The 15,615-nt window shown below is 52.0% G+C and overlaps 1 protein-coding gene across 4 annotated transcripts in view; it reads left to right on the top strand.

Annotated features, from left to right (window-relative positions):
- The window catches only part of VAV2 (vav guanine nucleotide exchange factor 2), a 152,714-nt gene that overhangs the window by 26,692 nt on the left and 110,407 nt on the right, over positions 1-15,615 (top strand). For all 4 annotated transcript variants that reach the window (XM_075717071.1, XM_075717070.1, XM_075717068.1 and 1 more), the window contains exon 2: positions 8,193-8,309. In XM_075717071.1, coding sequence (XP_075573186.1) covers positions 8,193-8,309 — 117 coding nt within the window. The remainder of the gene's footprint in view (positions 1-8,192; positions 8,310-15,615) is intronic.

The following is a 15,615-nucleotide window of genomic DNA, read 5'->3' as shown; positions in this document are numbered from 1 at the left end:
GGAGCCTGGGAATGGCTCTGCACATCACTCTAGACACCCCAAAGGTAAATCTTTGAAGTACAGTCAGCCGCCTGATGTGGTGCAGTGAATTTGATTAGGGTTTTCTCAAACCTCAGTGGCAAGGTTTTAGTTACCCAAACCTCAGACCTGTGGTTGGGGTTTGGACCCGTGCTGAACCTGTTGGACTCACTGGACTTTGGGTGGTTGGGCAAAAGGTCTGGGCTGTCCAGACCTTAGGTGTGTGAGCAGAGAATTTCAGACCCCGTAAGCGCCTCCGATAAAAACGCTCCCAGGAGTTGCAATTAAAGCCCTTACCTTAACGATTCCTGCTTTCTCAGCAGAGCCCTACGTTTGCAGTCCTCAGAGGGCTCCACAAAGGAGGGAAGTACTGTCATCGGCTGCAGCTCCGCCGTTTTCTTTGGGAAGTTGCAGCTTCCTTCCTCTCATTTAAAGCCCCTGCGTGCCGCGGGGTGACCCTCTGACGGCGGGACGGACGGCGGGACGGATGGATGGACGCCGAGCGGCCGCGCTCTGCCGAGCCAAGCGCTCCCGGCGGGGCCGCCTGCCCTGCGATGCGGGGTCCGCTGGCTCGTGGCGCGGGCTTTAACGAAGCCTCTCTTGCCGTGCCGCCGGGGAGGGCTCTGCCCATGGTTTTAAACTTCGGGGAGTTCATAGCCGCTGTCGGGAGTTTGCCTCGGAGGACGCAAGGATCTGGGCTTTCCTGTGATTTCTTTTCTCTCCTCCAAACTGGGGGATGTTACTTGATCTTTGTCCCCTCCTCCAGCCCTGCGTTATCATCTTGGACTCTGTCTGATGGGGGGTTTAGCCACACTTCTGGGTTTCTGGTTTTTTTTTTCCCCCTTTTCCATTTCTTTCTCTGAAGGAGCATATGTAGTGGAAGAAACGAGCCTGGCGGTCCTCGGGGGGAGCTTGGGGTCAGCAAAACTTTCCTAGGATAAAATAAGACGAGCTCCCGCAGTGCTGCTTGGCGGGGTGACAGCAGCCCCGGGGGGATGCGATGCTGCTGCCCTTGCGCGGGCTCCTCCTGCAAGCAGGGAAAGCGCAGATGCAGTTGTGTCCTCCGCATCTTCAGTGTATGCTTCAGTATGTCACCGAGCATTTCTTCTGCATCTCTGACTAATTTGGGTTTAATCATTTGACCCCGTGCTCCGTCTCGCGCTCTTCCCACGTCCTCTTAATGTCTGCCACCTCGGAGGTGTTTGCCTCCGGTCCTCGCCTTGTTTCGGCAGTTCATGTCTTGTATGAAATCCAGGAGCTCTGGTTAATGTTTGTGCCCGCTCTTGACTTGAGCGCTGCTGAGAGCATTCCTCTGCCTCTGGGGCTGAGGCTTGTGACTTCAGTGTATTTAATAGATTTCTCCAGACCTTCCCCGTGGTTGGTTTTTGTTTTTTTTTTTAATAGTTTTTACAATTTTATGTATATTCCAGCTTCCAGTTCATGAGCTTAATATTGTTATCTGAGATACCTCTTCCGTTTGGGAGCCCATACACTGCGATGGGAAGTTCCTGTAAGGCAACTGGGAGCTCTTCATCTGCTTGGCCCGTGTGAGAGCGATGATGAGCAAAGGTGTGAGGACGAGCAGGAGCCAGAGCGGGGCTCGGCAGCCTGCCCCGGTGTGCCGCGGTGCTGGGCTCGCTGCTGGCCAGCCTCCCAGCAGTGCTGCCTGGCTCCGTGTTGTGCTTCTGCGGGGCAAGGTAGAAGCTCTGGGCAAGGTAGAAGCTCCTGGCAAGCTTGTGCAGGAGGTCTGCAGCCCATCTGAGCCCTGGCTGATGCTTCTCGCTGGGAAGGACCTTTGCTTGCTGCAGGTTGGCTTTCCCCCAGTCCTCCCAGTGATGAGCTATGGGTGTTTGCTGAAATAAATGGTTGCTTTCCCTCAGGTACTCTCCTAGGGCTAATCCTTGCTTGTGGGTGGATGTGAGGAGAAGGAAAAGCTGTGGAGAGGTCAGCGCTCATCAGCGTTTCGGCCTCATTAATCAGTCTCGCTAAGTGGAATTTGCCCAGCCCGTGAGCGCTCTGTGATATGAATGTCTTTGAAATGGGGGGAAATAATAGCACTAAATTCTTCGAGAAATAATTCCATTCTCCGCTTCTCAATAGATAAATCTGCTGTCCCACAATCCAAAATTTAACCTGTCCATCTAAAGTAATTGATGAGCTGTGACTTGAATCCCAGCGTGAATGGGAAGGGAAATTTTCTGCAGAAATGTTTTGTATCTTTTCTGCGGCTGCTCCTTTCCACCAGAGACAATGGGGCGAAGCGTGAGAAGGAACAAAGCCACGGAAGATTTGGTGCTGCTGGTGGAGGGTGATACAAGCTCCGCTTGTGCTTTTGACTCCTATTACTGCTCCTGATGCTTTCCCGGTAACACCTTGATGCGCAGGCGAGCTAGATCGGGCAGAGCCATTTGGAGAGATTAGATAAAGGTCGCGATTTGCGCAGTTTTAAATGCAGAGTTACATTGGCTGCAGCCCTGCAGTTCCTGCTGGGTAATTGGATGCTCTTGGACTTTGTCTCTGCTCTTGACTTTGGAGCAAGCAAAGGGAGCTTTGATGCTCCTTTGCAATGTCAGAGTACCGCAGGAGGAACTCTGCACAACTCAGAGATGCGTCCTTTGGCTTTCTTGAGAGGTTTATGCCATAGGATACCCATTTCCCCGCTGATTGTTGCAAATGATGTGTTTTCTCAATTGGAGACCATCCCTTCCCTGTTTGCAGAGGCTGTGACAAGCAGATGCTCACAGCTCCCTGTCGGGGACTTACTTTTTGCCTGGTGCTTTTGAGCTGTGCCGGCAGCAAGATAAGAGGAAATCCGACATCACGGTCAGGAAGCGCTAAAGAAAGTTACTTTCGTCATTCGTCAGTGGGTTATCTCAAACGGCAAAGCTGCAGCATTCCTTGCATGCTGCAGGACCCATTTCAAGCCCACGGCTTTGGCCGCGGTTCAGCGCATGGCTGCCTGCCCGGTGCTATTGTGTGCGGCCCCGCTCCTCCCCGGAGCGCTAACCCCGGCCGCCGGCAGTCACTGCCTCTCCAAAAGGCCCTTTCCGAAAAGCTGTGAGCTGTTGCATGATCCTGCCTTGCCAGACAAACCAGCTGCCCCCTTTCCTTCCTTTCCCTACATTTTATCGCATTATTAAATTTCTCTTGGAGACCCTCAAGCCTTGCACCTCCCTCCCTTGCGCCGTCGCAAATGCAGAGACCAGCGACTGCTCCGATGCTCTCATAAATGTCCTCCAGATCCCACCTTGGGCAGTTTGTTGAGCAAACGCTGTTGCATTCCCTGGCTTTTTGTCTGCCTCTTTTGCCATCTCCCTTTAGCAGAGCAGCTCTGGTGGGAGGCAGGAATGCACGCGGCTCTCCAGCCCTGCGATCATCTCTGCCGAGGCTGGGGGATGGTTTCCAACCTAACCCCAACGTGCTCGAGTAGCTGGATCCTTTCTGACAAATTTGCATCGGAAATGGCTGCTGTCTAGTCAGCGCAGGTGCCGTGGGTGCCCAGTCATACGGGGACCGCAGGGAGGGGCGGTGGTAACTAAAACGGGGGTGTGAGGAGGAGCGAGGTGCTGAGCTGCTGTGCACCCTGCCGCGGGCTCCCCTCCTGCCCCCGGAGCTGTAGTTTCCAACTGCAGAAACATCTGACCTGCCGGTCCTGCCCCGGGGTGCGGGAGCAGAGCTTCGGGTGGCTGGGCATGTCCCCGCTAAGCTGCCAGGGTCCCTGTGCAAAGTGGAGTTATCCCAAGTGCCCAAGTATCCGGGGTTATCCCAAGTACCAAACTGTCCCTTTCTCGATCTCCACTGAAAGCTTCTCCAATGCGTTTATAAGTTTGCAGGACAAGTTTCTGAGTTGCATTGAAAACTTGGCAGCGATACCCTTTATACGTGCAGTGATCTCATCCAGGGAATCTCTAAACTTACTGAATTCAATAAATAATATCCTGGAAACCCTCTTTAAAAAAAGAACGCCCCAAAAAGGGTGGCTGTGGTGCTGCCTGGGTGAGGGCACAGGTGGTGCTGCCGAAATGGCAGCTGCCCCTCCCGCTTTGCAAAGCAGGTTCCTGCCGGGCTGGGGCAGGACGGCGGGCGGCTGAGAGCAGTGTATTCACCTTACGGCGTTGCAGAGTGTTTAAAAATAAGCAAAGCTGTTCCGAAACTCGGTTGAGCGCAGGTGGTGCTGAGGGCAGGAGCCGGGCTGTCCCCGTTGCTCCTCTGTAGTGCTGGCTCCTTGCAACCCTTGGAGGATCAGCTCAGAGCTGACCACAGGCTGTCCTCATCTCTCGGCAGGCTTCAAGGCATTTTGTTTTACCGAATGAGTTTCTTGCTCCCTGTGGTACATTCCCATCGCTGCCCCTGTTGCTTCTTTGCTCTGGCTTTAATTTCTTCCCTCTCCAAAGTGCCTTGGATGCACTTTGCAGTGCCCGGGGAGCTCTCCCCATGCCGAGGATTCATGGCGTGGCTGCTTTCGGAGCCCGGGCAGTGGTATGGTGGGAGATGCTGGTATCTGCAGAAGATGCCGTGGTGTCTGGGGTCCATTTCCAAAACTGAGCATCCTGGTTGCTGGTGGTGTCTATCCCCAGAAGCGATGGCTGGTGGGTACTGAGGTTGTTTTGGGTGCGGAGGAGGGCGATGGCAGGACTCAGGATGTGCGGTGCTTGGGCTTCCACTGGCCCTTGGACCTGCAGGACCCTGCTTCGGCGCTGGTCTCGCTCAAAGCGTATAAATGGCACCGTTGATTTTGGGTCTGGCAGGTGGTGAATGAGCCCCATGGAGAACATTGATTTCTCTCTCTCCTGTGGAGTGTTTACCTGTCCAAAGGTGTGATTGACTGGTAAATAAAATGGCCCTGGCACAGCTCATATTCAGTTGTAGCTAATTTTAACGTGTGGCCATTAGGTAACAGTATTAAGCCAACCATTCATGATCTTCCCTCAACAGCAAACCAACCTTGAAACGCTCGTGAGCAAAAGCACAAGAAGATGCTTTGCAGATTGGCGAGAGAGAAATAGTGCAGGAGCAACTTGTGCCGCTGACACCCGCACGTGGGCTGTACCCACCCCGACTTCTTGTGCACGACGAGCGGGGTTAAAACCTACCCGCGGTTGTCACCCCACGCGGTGCCTTTACTTGCGGGCAACGTGGTGGCCCTCGCTCTGCTGCAGCTCCTCGCTGGTGGAGCGGGACCGCGGCGCTGCTGCCTTGGTTTATTGTGTTTTACATCAGGCCTTTTCAGCAGCTCTTTAAATAGATTATCGGTGTCTTCCTTGGTGCTTGTCACCTGCCTGCGCTCAGCGACTGCCTGGGAGCTTTTTGCGGACATCACCTGGGGCTGCGGGAAGGGCGGTGGCACCGCTGCGGGCGTCTGGTGCTCGTTTAGCGGCTGGTGGGTGATGGCTTCCATATTTCAGTCGGATGAGGAAAGACAGTTGGATGCAGCTGGTGTTGGACAGCGTGGTCGGTCCTGTCCCTTCTCACCGAGGCCACGCTGAGATGGGGGTAGCTCAGCCCCATCTAAACCCACGGTGGAGCCGGGGTTTGCTCCCTCTTAGAAACAGTCAGGACGAGGCATTCATTTGCTTGGATGTGTGCTCTCTCTGCGATCCTTCGGAAGCGAGGTGGTGTGAGCTTTGGGCTTTTCAGGAATTTGAAGCACAAATGCATCGTGCAGAGGGTTCGGGTTTTCACGCTCGTCGGGTGTCTCTTGCTTGGCTGAACGTCGGCGCTGTGAAAGTCCGTCTTTCCCGAGCACTTACACCTTTGTTGCTGCCCCAGCCTTGGGAAGAGCGGGAGGTTGGGGAGCGAACGCCGCAGAACGGCAGGACACTTCTGCGGAGGAAGCTTGCCTCTTGCTATGGGTAATTATGGCCATAACCTGTGTCATTAACTTAACAAACTGGAGGCTTAAAAGGATTTAAAATAAACACGTGCTAGAAATTTGAAATCGATGAGACTGCAATGCAACGGGAAGATACCTCCCTGCTGCTAGCAGCCGGTTTGCCCAGGGTGTAAATTTTTGCAGAGACCCGGAAGATAAAGTTATGAAATAACCCGTATCGTCGAGAGAGGTTGTAAAGCAAGTCCAAAAAACCCCCTCTCAGTCTAGATGGATTATATTTACTGCAGTGTTTATGTGAGATAGAGGAATGCCCTAGAAAAACAGAACCGATTTCAATTTCTGCCTCCGGCACTTGCTTGTCTAATGAGAAGGCTCTGATGTGATGGGAATGCCCTGTGCTGGGGGAGCTCGGCTGTCGCTCGGTGGCTCCACGTAGAGCGGGCTGGAATGGGGGAGAAGCGTAAAAGGTTCGTTCGTTCTTTGTGTAGGTCGGTCAGCCTGCTGTTAATGAGCTGGTCTTGCTAATCCGTCGCCACAAACCTCACGTATAATCCCAAATGCAATGATAACGACACGCTGCATCGCGGTCGTGTCTGTGGAGATGCGATGGCCCCAAAGACTCTGCCTTGATTCTTTTAATTAAAAGAAAATTAAGCTGGTTTACGTTGCTTTGAACCTTCCGGGAAGTTTGCAAGCAGCGTTTTTGCATGGTGTTGGTTTGATGGCGAGTTGGGGAGCAGAGATAGCACCATGTGACAAAACTGCACTGACCGACTCGGCAAACCCATCCAAAGGCATTTTGCATCCCGTGCCTGTTCACCACCTGGGGATGATTCACTCCTTTAATGGGTTGATTTACATAACAAATGTCTTAGAATTATAAGTATTTGTGAGGAACTTGCTGAAAAAGAAGAAGAGTTGTTTAGAAATACAGTGATAAATTGAAGGTATTTTGTGGAATAGCATGAGGATGCAGTAAGAAGTGGAATGAATTGGCTTGCTCGGCAGAGTCCATCCATCCTGATGAAGGACATAGGTGATGCAGCTGCAAAAATGAAGCAGGTTTTTATTCTTTTCATCTCAGCCCCTGTGCTGCCAGGCGTCACCATTGGAGCGAGACCGTCTGGAGTCCCCAGACTTCAAAATCCCTGACGCTCGCAAACAAATGACCAATTATTGCTATAGCCAAAGACAGGATTTTCTTGAAAGAGAAACATAATGTTGCTCTGCCAGTTGAGCTATCTGAGTAACCTAGGGTGGTCCCTAGAGGGGTGAGATTTCTGCCTCTTCACATGGGCTAAGATTACAGATGAGCAAAGCTTTGTGGAAACGATCCCAGGGATTGCCCTGGTCTTGGGAACGGGATCTAGGCTGGGTCAGGAGCAGCTCCCGTGGCTGAGCCTCAGGACTGGCAGCTGCCTGCTGGAAACGAGCTTGCGCGGCTGCCTGACGTTTCATGGCTCTCTTAGTGTTTGTGATGCCTGCAGCATCTGGGAGGTGCAAGGATAAGGGACCAAACATGACTTGGATAAGTTGTCGATTGCTTCAGACCCCAAAGCAAAAAAACCTTGTTTTCAGTGTCCCAAGCTGTTGTTTGGGATGGGTGTATGTGTGCACATAGAATCACAGAATCGTTTAGGTTGGAAAAGACCTTTAAGATCATCCAGTCCAACCATTAACCTACACTACCAAGTCCACACTAAACCAATCAAGGGTAGACTAGACTAAACCATGTCCCAGAGTGCCACGTCTGCCCGTTTTTTGAACGCTTCCAGGGATGGGGACTCCCCCACCTCTCTGGGCAGCCTGTTCCAATGCTTGACTACCCTTTCCATGAAGAATTTTTTCCTAATATCCACTCTAAACCTCCCCTGGCGCAGCTTGAGCCCATAACGTACGGATGTACAGCAATACGTACAATAAGCGATGTAATCTGTGTCCCTCGTGTAGGGAGCCGAAAGGGATCATGCTGGAAATGGTTAAAGGTTCAACACTGGGCTTCTGTAGAACATCGGCTGTAACTTATGTTTGGCTTCGACCTTGAAAGGGAAACATCCTGGCTTAAGTTTTCCAGCCCTTCTGCAATGTTACCTTACGTGAAAGTTATTTTTCAAAAGGGCGTTTGTTTCTGGTGCGCAGCTGAGAACACAGGAGTCCTCACAGGGCACCAGGAGTCTGACATCTTCAGTAACAACAAATAAACTAATGCGTGGCTTTGCAGTGCAAGTTTCGGAGTTCCTGTTAACTTGTCTCTCATGTGAATTTAACTCGGTAAATCTCAGTTAAAATTTGTGCCTGCCTTGCTCACTTTTTTCCCTCCCTTTCTTTTTGTTTCCCCCAGTTTCTCTGTTTGAAGAACATCCGAACCTTCCTAAAAGTGTGTCACGACAAATTCGGGTTAAGAAACAGCGATCTCTTTGATCCCTTTGACCTCTTTGATGTGCGGGATTTTGGAAAGGTAAGAATTACTCCTGAGCTGTTGGGAAGCGATGGTTCTGGCACTGCTGGCACCGGGCAGTTCTCCGGACTTGTGCTGCAGGTTTTGGATGAAAATACAAAGGCTTTCTGGTTTTCTGAGCAGCTTCCGCACCCTTAACCCATGCACTGGGCATCTGTTCCCCTGTGCTCCTGGTAGCCTGCGTACGTAGGGGTTGGTTCTGCAGTGAAGGGGGAGATCAAGCCTTCAAGCTTTCTGGCTTAGATTACAAAGCCTCTGGAATCGGTCCCTAAAGTACATCAAAAATGTCTTTTTGCGGGGGGAATCATATTGTATACACAATATGATACACAATATTGTATCTACGTGTTCCCAAGAGCTGTTGGAAGAGGCTGTAGCCCTGGGGAGTGGGTGCTGTGCTGGGGTTGGGACCTTGGGTCCTCTTCCCAGCTCCAGCTGCCTGGCTGGGTGACCGGGGCAAAGCCGCAGCATCCCCCTGCCCGCACGCTCCCTGTAAGCACGGCGCGTCCAGAGTGCTGCGAAGCATCGTCCTGCTCTGCGTAAACCAGCCCGGGGGACCGAACCCCGCCGCCCCAGCAGCACGTTCCCCTCCAGCAGCGTTACAAATCATTACAAGCCTGGACCCAGGTTTGTACCAGCCCCGTGGCAAGGACCCTTCGTCCGCGAGCGCTTCTGGTTTCGCCCCGCTGTGGGCGCAGCCCCCGCGCGGGGTGCAGACCTCGCACGGTCCTTCCCCAGCCGCTGCCTCTGCGCACGGCTGTGGGCAAAATAGCCTTGCCAAAATGGCCATCAGGTTTCGTCAGGCGGCCAGTGAGTTTCTGAGGGGGGGTCGGGAAGTTTCATGCCAGGGTGAAATTAGTCCCCTGAGCGTTTCTGAAAACTCCTCTTGGAGGTTTTTTTTCCCAGCGGTTCCTAGGTGCTGGCTGTGTTTGTGCCGTGTGTCACCTAGACGGGAGAGGAGAGAGCGCGTTTTTGTGTTTTGCTGTAATTGATGGGTGGCACTGAGTGCTGAACGAGACCCAGCTGCGAGGGAGGAAAATCCTACACGATTTTGACAAGCGGCTGTTGTTCTGATACCCTCCCTTTTGACATGAACAGCATCAGGGCTGTGCTGTTGCTCTGATGGATACCGAGCTCAGGGAAGCTAGTACGCAGGACGATTGCTATATTCTTCAGCGGAAAAGGTGTTAAAAGATTTGTTAAAGCTCTCTATTGTTTTACCTATTTTGAGGTACCAGGCGTAAGCTGCTGGAAGGCATCTTCTCTTCTGATTATCCAAAGAGTAGATTTTTACTGCTGATGGGGATATATTATTTGGTATTTATTGCCTAATTTATTTCTGGACCATTATCTGGAATGTGCAATTGCAGGGGCTTGTTTTATGAGTTTTTTGATTTATGAAATACAAGAAGGCTTTCGTTGTTCTGGGAATATGAATGCACAGAAGGAACCTTTTGGGCTGGGGAAAGAACCGCTGCTAATTAAAATGCTGCTTTATTGTCACGTTGTCTTTTGCTTTGTGCTGTTTCAAATTGCCTAAGACGCCTGTTAATAGAGCCTGGCGTTTAAACACTGCTGGAGCACGTCAGCTGAACACTTTTTGGTTTCCTTTTTGGTCTGGTTAGGGAACAGTTACTCCCTCCTCCTCCTCCTGTTCACTTTTTTGGGGGGACGTTCAGGTTTGTGACTTGGGAAGGGGAGATGATTTGCCATTCCCCTCTTACCCCGTGACAATTTAGTTTTTTAGGAGTCTTTGGAAAAGAAACTTGTCACAAACTTCTGGGAAATTGCCTGGATCTTGCTTATTTTCACGTGCAGTCATCATCTTCAAACAACCTTATATACGACCTTATAAGATTCGGGAGGCATAGAGTCTTTATACAAAAACCTTGCTGACCTTTTTCCCAATGCAGTTTTTTATCAGTTTGGGCGTATCAGCTGTTCAGGTCTGCACCACCCTAAATCCCTCTGGAAGCCTGTCAAAACATCCCCATTGTCTTTGCCACCTTTCATTCCCACGTTATCCTCAGATCCGTGTTCAACAGTGGCAAAGCAAATAAACAGGGAAAAATCTGCTGTTGACCAAAGCGCCTTTCCATTTTGACTCACAGCGAGGGTGAAACGAGTCTCTAATCCGTGTTCCTGCTGGCCAAACACAGACTTCACACGCAAAAAATTCTTCCTGGAGCTATTCATTGCTTAGATCAATAGCGTTTTTTGGTTACGAGACACTTAGGCCATGTAGGAGACTTTTCTGAACAGAGCGCAGTAACAGTCGATCATTTAATTGCATAGAAGCCTTGGTGGAGTGGTGTTGGGTGTTTCCTTTCTGGATGCCACTTAAGTAGTTATTTCTCTCCTCCAAACCAGGCGGCCAGTGAGACGGTAATTACTAACAGCATTTGGGTTTGCTGCAGTGTAATTACCGAGTAGAAAGGCAGGGGCTTGAGTTTATGTGGTGCTGACCTATACGTAAAGGACTTGTCCTTTGGAATCTGCAGGGTCCTTCAGGGTTTCTTAGTGTAAGAAAAACACTAGCGCTTCCGAAGAGGAGGAAAAACCGGATCCCTCAGTCTTGCCTTGACCAGCTGTTGTTCTGAGGAAGTTTTCTGTAGCTCCCTTTGGCTTCTGAGCCAGGGCTTCGGCAAGGCGGAGCTGCCGTAGGATCGATGGAGCCTCCTCCGGAGGAGCAAGCGTGGTTGGGGGCTGCTCGAGTCCAGGAACGTGGGGTTTTATCCCTGGTTTCGCTGCTTCCTGAAGTGTTAAGCTTGGGAAGTTCCTGCTTCCTCACTGGGATGACAGCTGCTGAAACGGGATCATGAACCGTGTGGGCTTCTCCGGCCGAAATCCCTGTGGAGCTGAAAAGCTCCATCTCTGCCTTCGTGGGATGTCGGGTAATTGGCAAGTGCAGGCTTTTGCCAAATAGAAGCGTCATGTTTCTTGTAATCTTGGTTGCAGTGTTTCCCAGTTACCCAAGGGAGTCAAAAGGCCAGTTTAAATTGCTCACGGCCAGTTTTTTTCCCCCTGATGTCCAGTTGTTAAGCAATCCCGCTGTGACAAGGGACATGCTGTGTTTCATGACAGAGGTTTCCAAAAGTGACCTGAGATGCTGATGGCCTGTATTTTCTAGCTGTGCCCCTTTAAGACACCTTAAAAGAATATATTGCTATATTGTTTTCTGCAAGTTGGCTCTTAATGTTTTTATTTTTGTTTTTTTTTAAGAGCTTATCCCTTTAAAATGGCTCAAAAACCATCCGTAATCACTAGTGCATTTTGCAGAAGTGTTTCTCCGTGGCTGTGTCTCCGCTGCGGGATGCAGAAGCAGTGCAGTGTGCAGCGCTCCGAGGAAGAAAACCCCTGTTTAATATTTCCTCGTCCCTGGTTAGGCTCTCATCTTGCAGGAGTGAGCACTGGGGTCCTCTGCAGGGGTGCTCTGCAGTCTTTGCTAGTACAGCCTGGCTCCTAAAAAAGAAATAAAATAAAAAACCCTAGTGCTCATGTACGGTGTGCTGCTGCTGCACAGTACTTCTTGCACATTTTAATAGCAGTGATGGTATAAAATGTAACTATTATTGGACTTGCTAATTTATTGGCACCAACTATAATGAGATAAAATGTACATAAATATGGATTAAGCTCTTTATCACTCTATTAGTCAGCATGATGATAGCAAGGTTCATTAGAGGGAGTTACTCATTTCCAATAACTTGCAGTAATGTACTTTTTTTTTTTTTTTGAGAAATATAGTTCAAATATTCATAAACCCATGGAGCGTGTCATTTATTAGCCTCCCACTCCTCTCTGCTCTCCTGACATGTATTTAATTGTCCTGACTTTCCTTTGAAGTTCCTGCGCTGTTCGAAAAAAGCTTTTCTGCAAGGTAGGGGTCTTCCCTACCGTGACCCATGGATAAAAATGATGCCGTTCTAAAAATGAAAAAGGGAAGCGGCTCACAGGTCAGCTGAAAAATGAGGAGATGTTGATACTGAGATTAAAGTAGTGTTTTTCACTCCTGGTTCTGGTCCAGAGGTTGGCGAGAACTGCCCCAACCTCGCAGCTCGAGCAGGGCTCAGAGGAGGGGGGGGGGGCTGGATCAATCCTCCCTGGCAATTAATTGAATCCGCCGAGGCTCGCGGGCACGTGTGCCTCGTGGGTAGCTGACGGAGGACTTGCAGGGGGCTTGTCTCGCGTGTCCGAAGGAGATGTGCGTGGTGGGGAGGGAGGCCCTGGGCACGGCGTGCTCCAGCGGCTGCGGCGAGAGCCGCCTCGGTGGTGGGAGAGGACGGGGGAGCCGCCAAAGCGGGGATGTGCTGGTGCTGTCAGGGTTAAAGGGATGGGTGCCCTGTGTAAAGCATTTGCCTCTTCAGAGTAATTTTTGGTGTGAAGGCGTCCCTTTCCTCATGCCGGTGAGCCAGCGTGGAGCGCTTTTGGAAAGCCCTGGGGGCATCCAGGCTGTCCTCAGCAGTTGCAGGTTTGTCCCCAGCTTTGTCCCCAGCACCCTGTGGTTGCAGAATCTGCAGAACGAGAGGTCCCACCCCGCCGGCCGCCGGGACTGGGGTGCTGGGAGAGCTGCGAAGGGGCTCGACTGCCGTCGCCCCCCCGTCCCTCTCTGACACACAGGCACGCCGCCCTCTTGCCAGACAGTCAGAAAACTTGAGTTTTCTGCTTGGTTTCAGATAGGAGGGTGGGGAGCGTTGTCAGAATTATTTAAGGGATTAATAACTGAGAGTTGGTGGTTTGTGTTTCTGTTTCTCCCCTGAGAATTCCCCTCCCTCCGTCATCTCTAACTTCACGTACAAGTCCATATCCCTGCAGCGGTATTTTAAAGCGTGCCTTTTTAACATAGTACGGCCATATAAAGGGGAGAATTATATGGAATAACATAGGCAGGTGAAAACTGCAAGGCTTTCAGGTAAGCGGCTGCGTTTTGGCGCCGTAACAAAGCGAGCCCAACGCCTGCCCTGCCACAGCTGATCCGCTGGCAGTGGAAGCAGCTCTCCTTCTCCTATTCTTGACTTTTCAGGGGTTTTTCCCGACCTCTTGCAGCCCAGAACAAGTTAGAAGCGGTGCATTTTTCTGTACGCGCCGCTGAGTGCACGAAGCGATAGCGGCCGGGAGCGGAGAGGAGCTGCCAGCGTTGCAGGCAGCCGAGCGCGGCGCCGCATCCACGGCCGTGCAGCGCCGGGGCCGGCGGCTGTGCCTCGCCTCCGGTTTATTTGCAAATCCCCCAGAGACCCGGGCAGCCGGACAGACCTTCCCGTGCCGTGTTCCTCTGTGCCAGTTAACTCAGATGGCTGCTGCGCGGTGGTTGGATGCGTGTCAAGAAAGGGATCCTCTCGCAGATGGAAACGTTTCTAATTGCTGTATAACTTGCCCAGTGCGTGTGCAGCGGGTGGGGTGGGAAGTGAGAAGAATTCTCCAAAAGAAGGGCGTATGTATGTTTGGTTGGGGTTTTGGGTTTTTTTTTTTTTTTTTTTTTCTTTTAATTCCCAAGAGAGCAGTAGAGTAACTGGCCTGCAAAGAGAAATGCGCGTGTGTGTATGATTGCATGCAAGGAATCCGGAACCTGCTTAACCCCTTGCCTGCCTGGCGCTTGCCATGGCGTTGTCCCCACCGAAGAAGGAGCTGTGGGTGCGCCCAGAGCCCACGTTCTCCCTTGCTCTTCCCTCCGTGTGCCTGAGCAGCGCAGCTCCTCCGGGATAGCTTCCGCAGGGCCGTACTGTGCTTTATGGACCACTGCTGTACTTTTCAGGAGTGACCAAAGCGCTTTGCCAACAAGCTGAAAATTCACGTGCAGCTTCCATGCTGCCCACAGGGTTTTGCCCAGAGCCATCGGGTGCTGCAATCCTTGCCCGAGGGAGAAGCCCCGGCTCCGGGAAGCGTGTGAGAGCATGGGGAAGGCAGCCCCGCCGTTGCAGCTCGTGGCGTGCCTGTGCAGGGACCTCCCCGCCTGCACCATCGCCAGCTGATGATTTAACTCCCCTGTTGCTCGCAGGAGCTGCGGGTGATGTTTGGTCCCTTCCGTGCTGGCTGGCACGTTGCTCCGCCGGCGTTAGGTCAGCCGGTGTGTTTTAAACGGCCTTGCTGGAATTGTGCTGGAGACTTGGGATGAATGCTACGAATGGCAAAAGCAGACTGGAACAGCATGGGTTGGAATTTTTTTTTTTTTTTTCTTTCCCCTCCCTCTTTGCCATCTTGAGGGTTCATTTGGGCTTGCGGGCTGCTCATCTCACACTCCATATGTACCGAGCCCTGTATTGCCCATGACCTTCCAGCCGTGCGGGTTGGCCTCCGGTGATGCTGTTGGATGTGGGATGCAGGGACCCTCCTCCCATCCTCCTGCTCCTGGGCACCATGAGGGCATCAGCTGCGGTTCATGGCGGGGGGCTGCGTTAGCAGGTGCAGTGTGTCCAGCAGATGTTTTCAACCGGAACACTAAAAGTATGTACAGGAAACCCTGACGCTGAACTTCCCTAAAACACAGGGCAAATTAATTACAGATTTCTGTGGCTAGTCAAGCGTGTACCAGACAGTGCTTTCTGCTGCGTAGTGCCGTGCCATGCGCAGGACAGTGTTTGCCATCAGGGATGTGGTAGGTGGTGCTGCCACACCTCTAGTAATGTACATTTTTAGGCTCCAAATCCTGGAAATTTCTCCCTGCTCTATGACTATTGCCCTGAAATATCTGGAGGACTGCGAATCTTCTAGCTGCCTGACACAGTTAACGTCAAAAGGGCCGTGCTGGCGTATTTTTTGGTCTTCTGGGGGCTGGTAGCAGCACCACAGCCTTAAATCGTGCATGGGCAACAAGTTGCTGATAAAATGCAGTTGGTCTTTCACTGCACCCTAAAGCAAGCCACTCTGTGAAACAGCTGGAGGCTGAATCGCCAAGTGTGACCCTGGTGTCACCTCCTGTCCCACCGGCCAAAATGAGAGGGGGCACGCTGGGCTCCCACCGCGCCGCCGGAGGAGAGTCTCTGCTTACAGCTGTCTTTTTCTGCTCCGGTTTCGGGCTGGTGAGATGTTGCATGGCTGACAGCAGACACCCACGTTCGCCCAAGGTTATCGGGGCTGGGTTCCGTGCCAAGAAACGCTTTTGCGGCGTCAGACCCGCTCCTGCGGTTCCCCAGCCCGGAGCGATGTTCAGCTCCATGTCGGCCGGGCACGCCGCGCGCCTGTCGCCGAGCTGCAGGGAACCTTTCCCGGGGAGAAGCTCGGCTCCTTGCCGAGAACTTTGTGCATCGCTGAGCAGGCGAGCACCAGCACGAGTGAACGCCGCGGTGGGAGTTACCGCTGTTTGCAAAGG

Source organism: Pelecanus crispus, chromosome 9, assembly GCF_030463565.1.
Source record: "Pelecanus crispus isolate bPelCri1 chromosome 9, bPelCri1.pri, whole genome shotgun sequence".
Lineage (NCBI taxonomy): Eukaryota > Metazoa > Chordata > Aves > Pelecaniformes > Pelecanidae > Pelecanus > Pelecanus crispus.
Note: the sequence above shows the minus strand (reverse complement) of the source record. Positions and strands in the feature narration are given on the sequence as shown.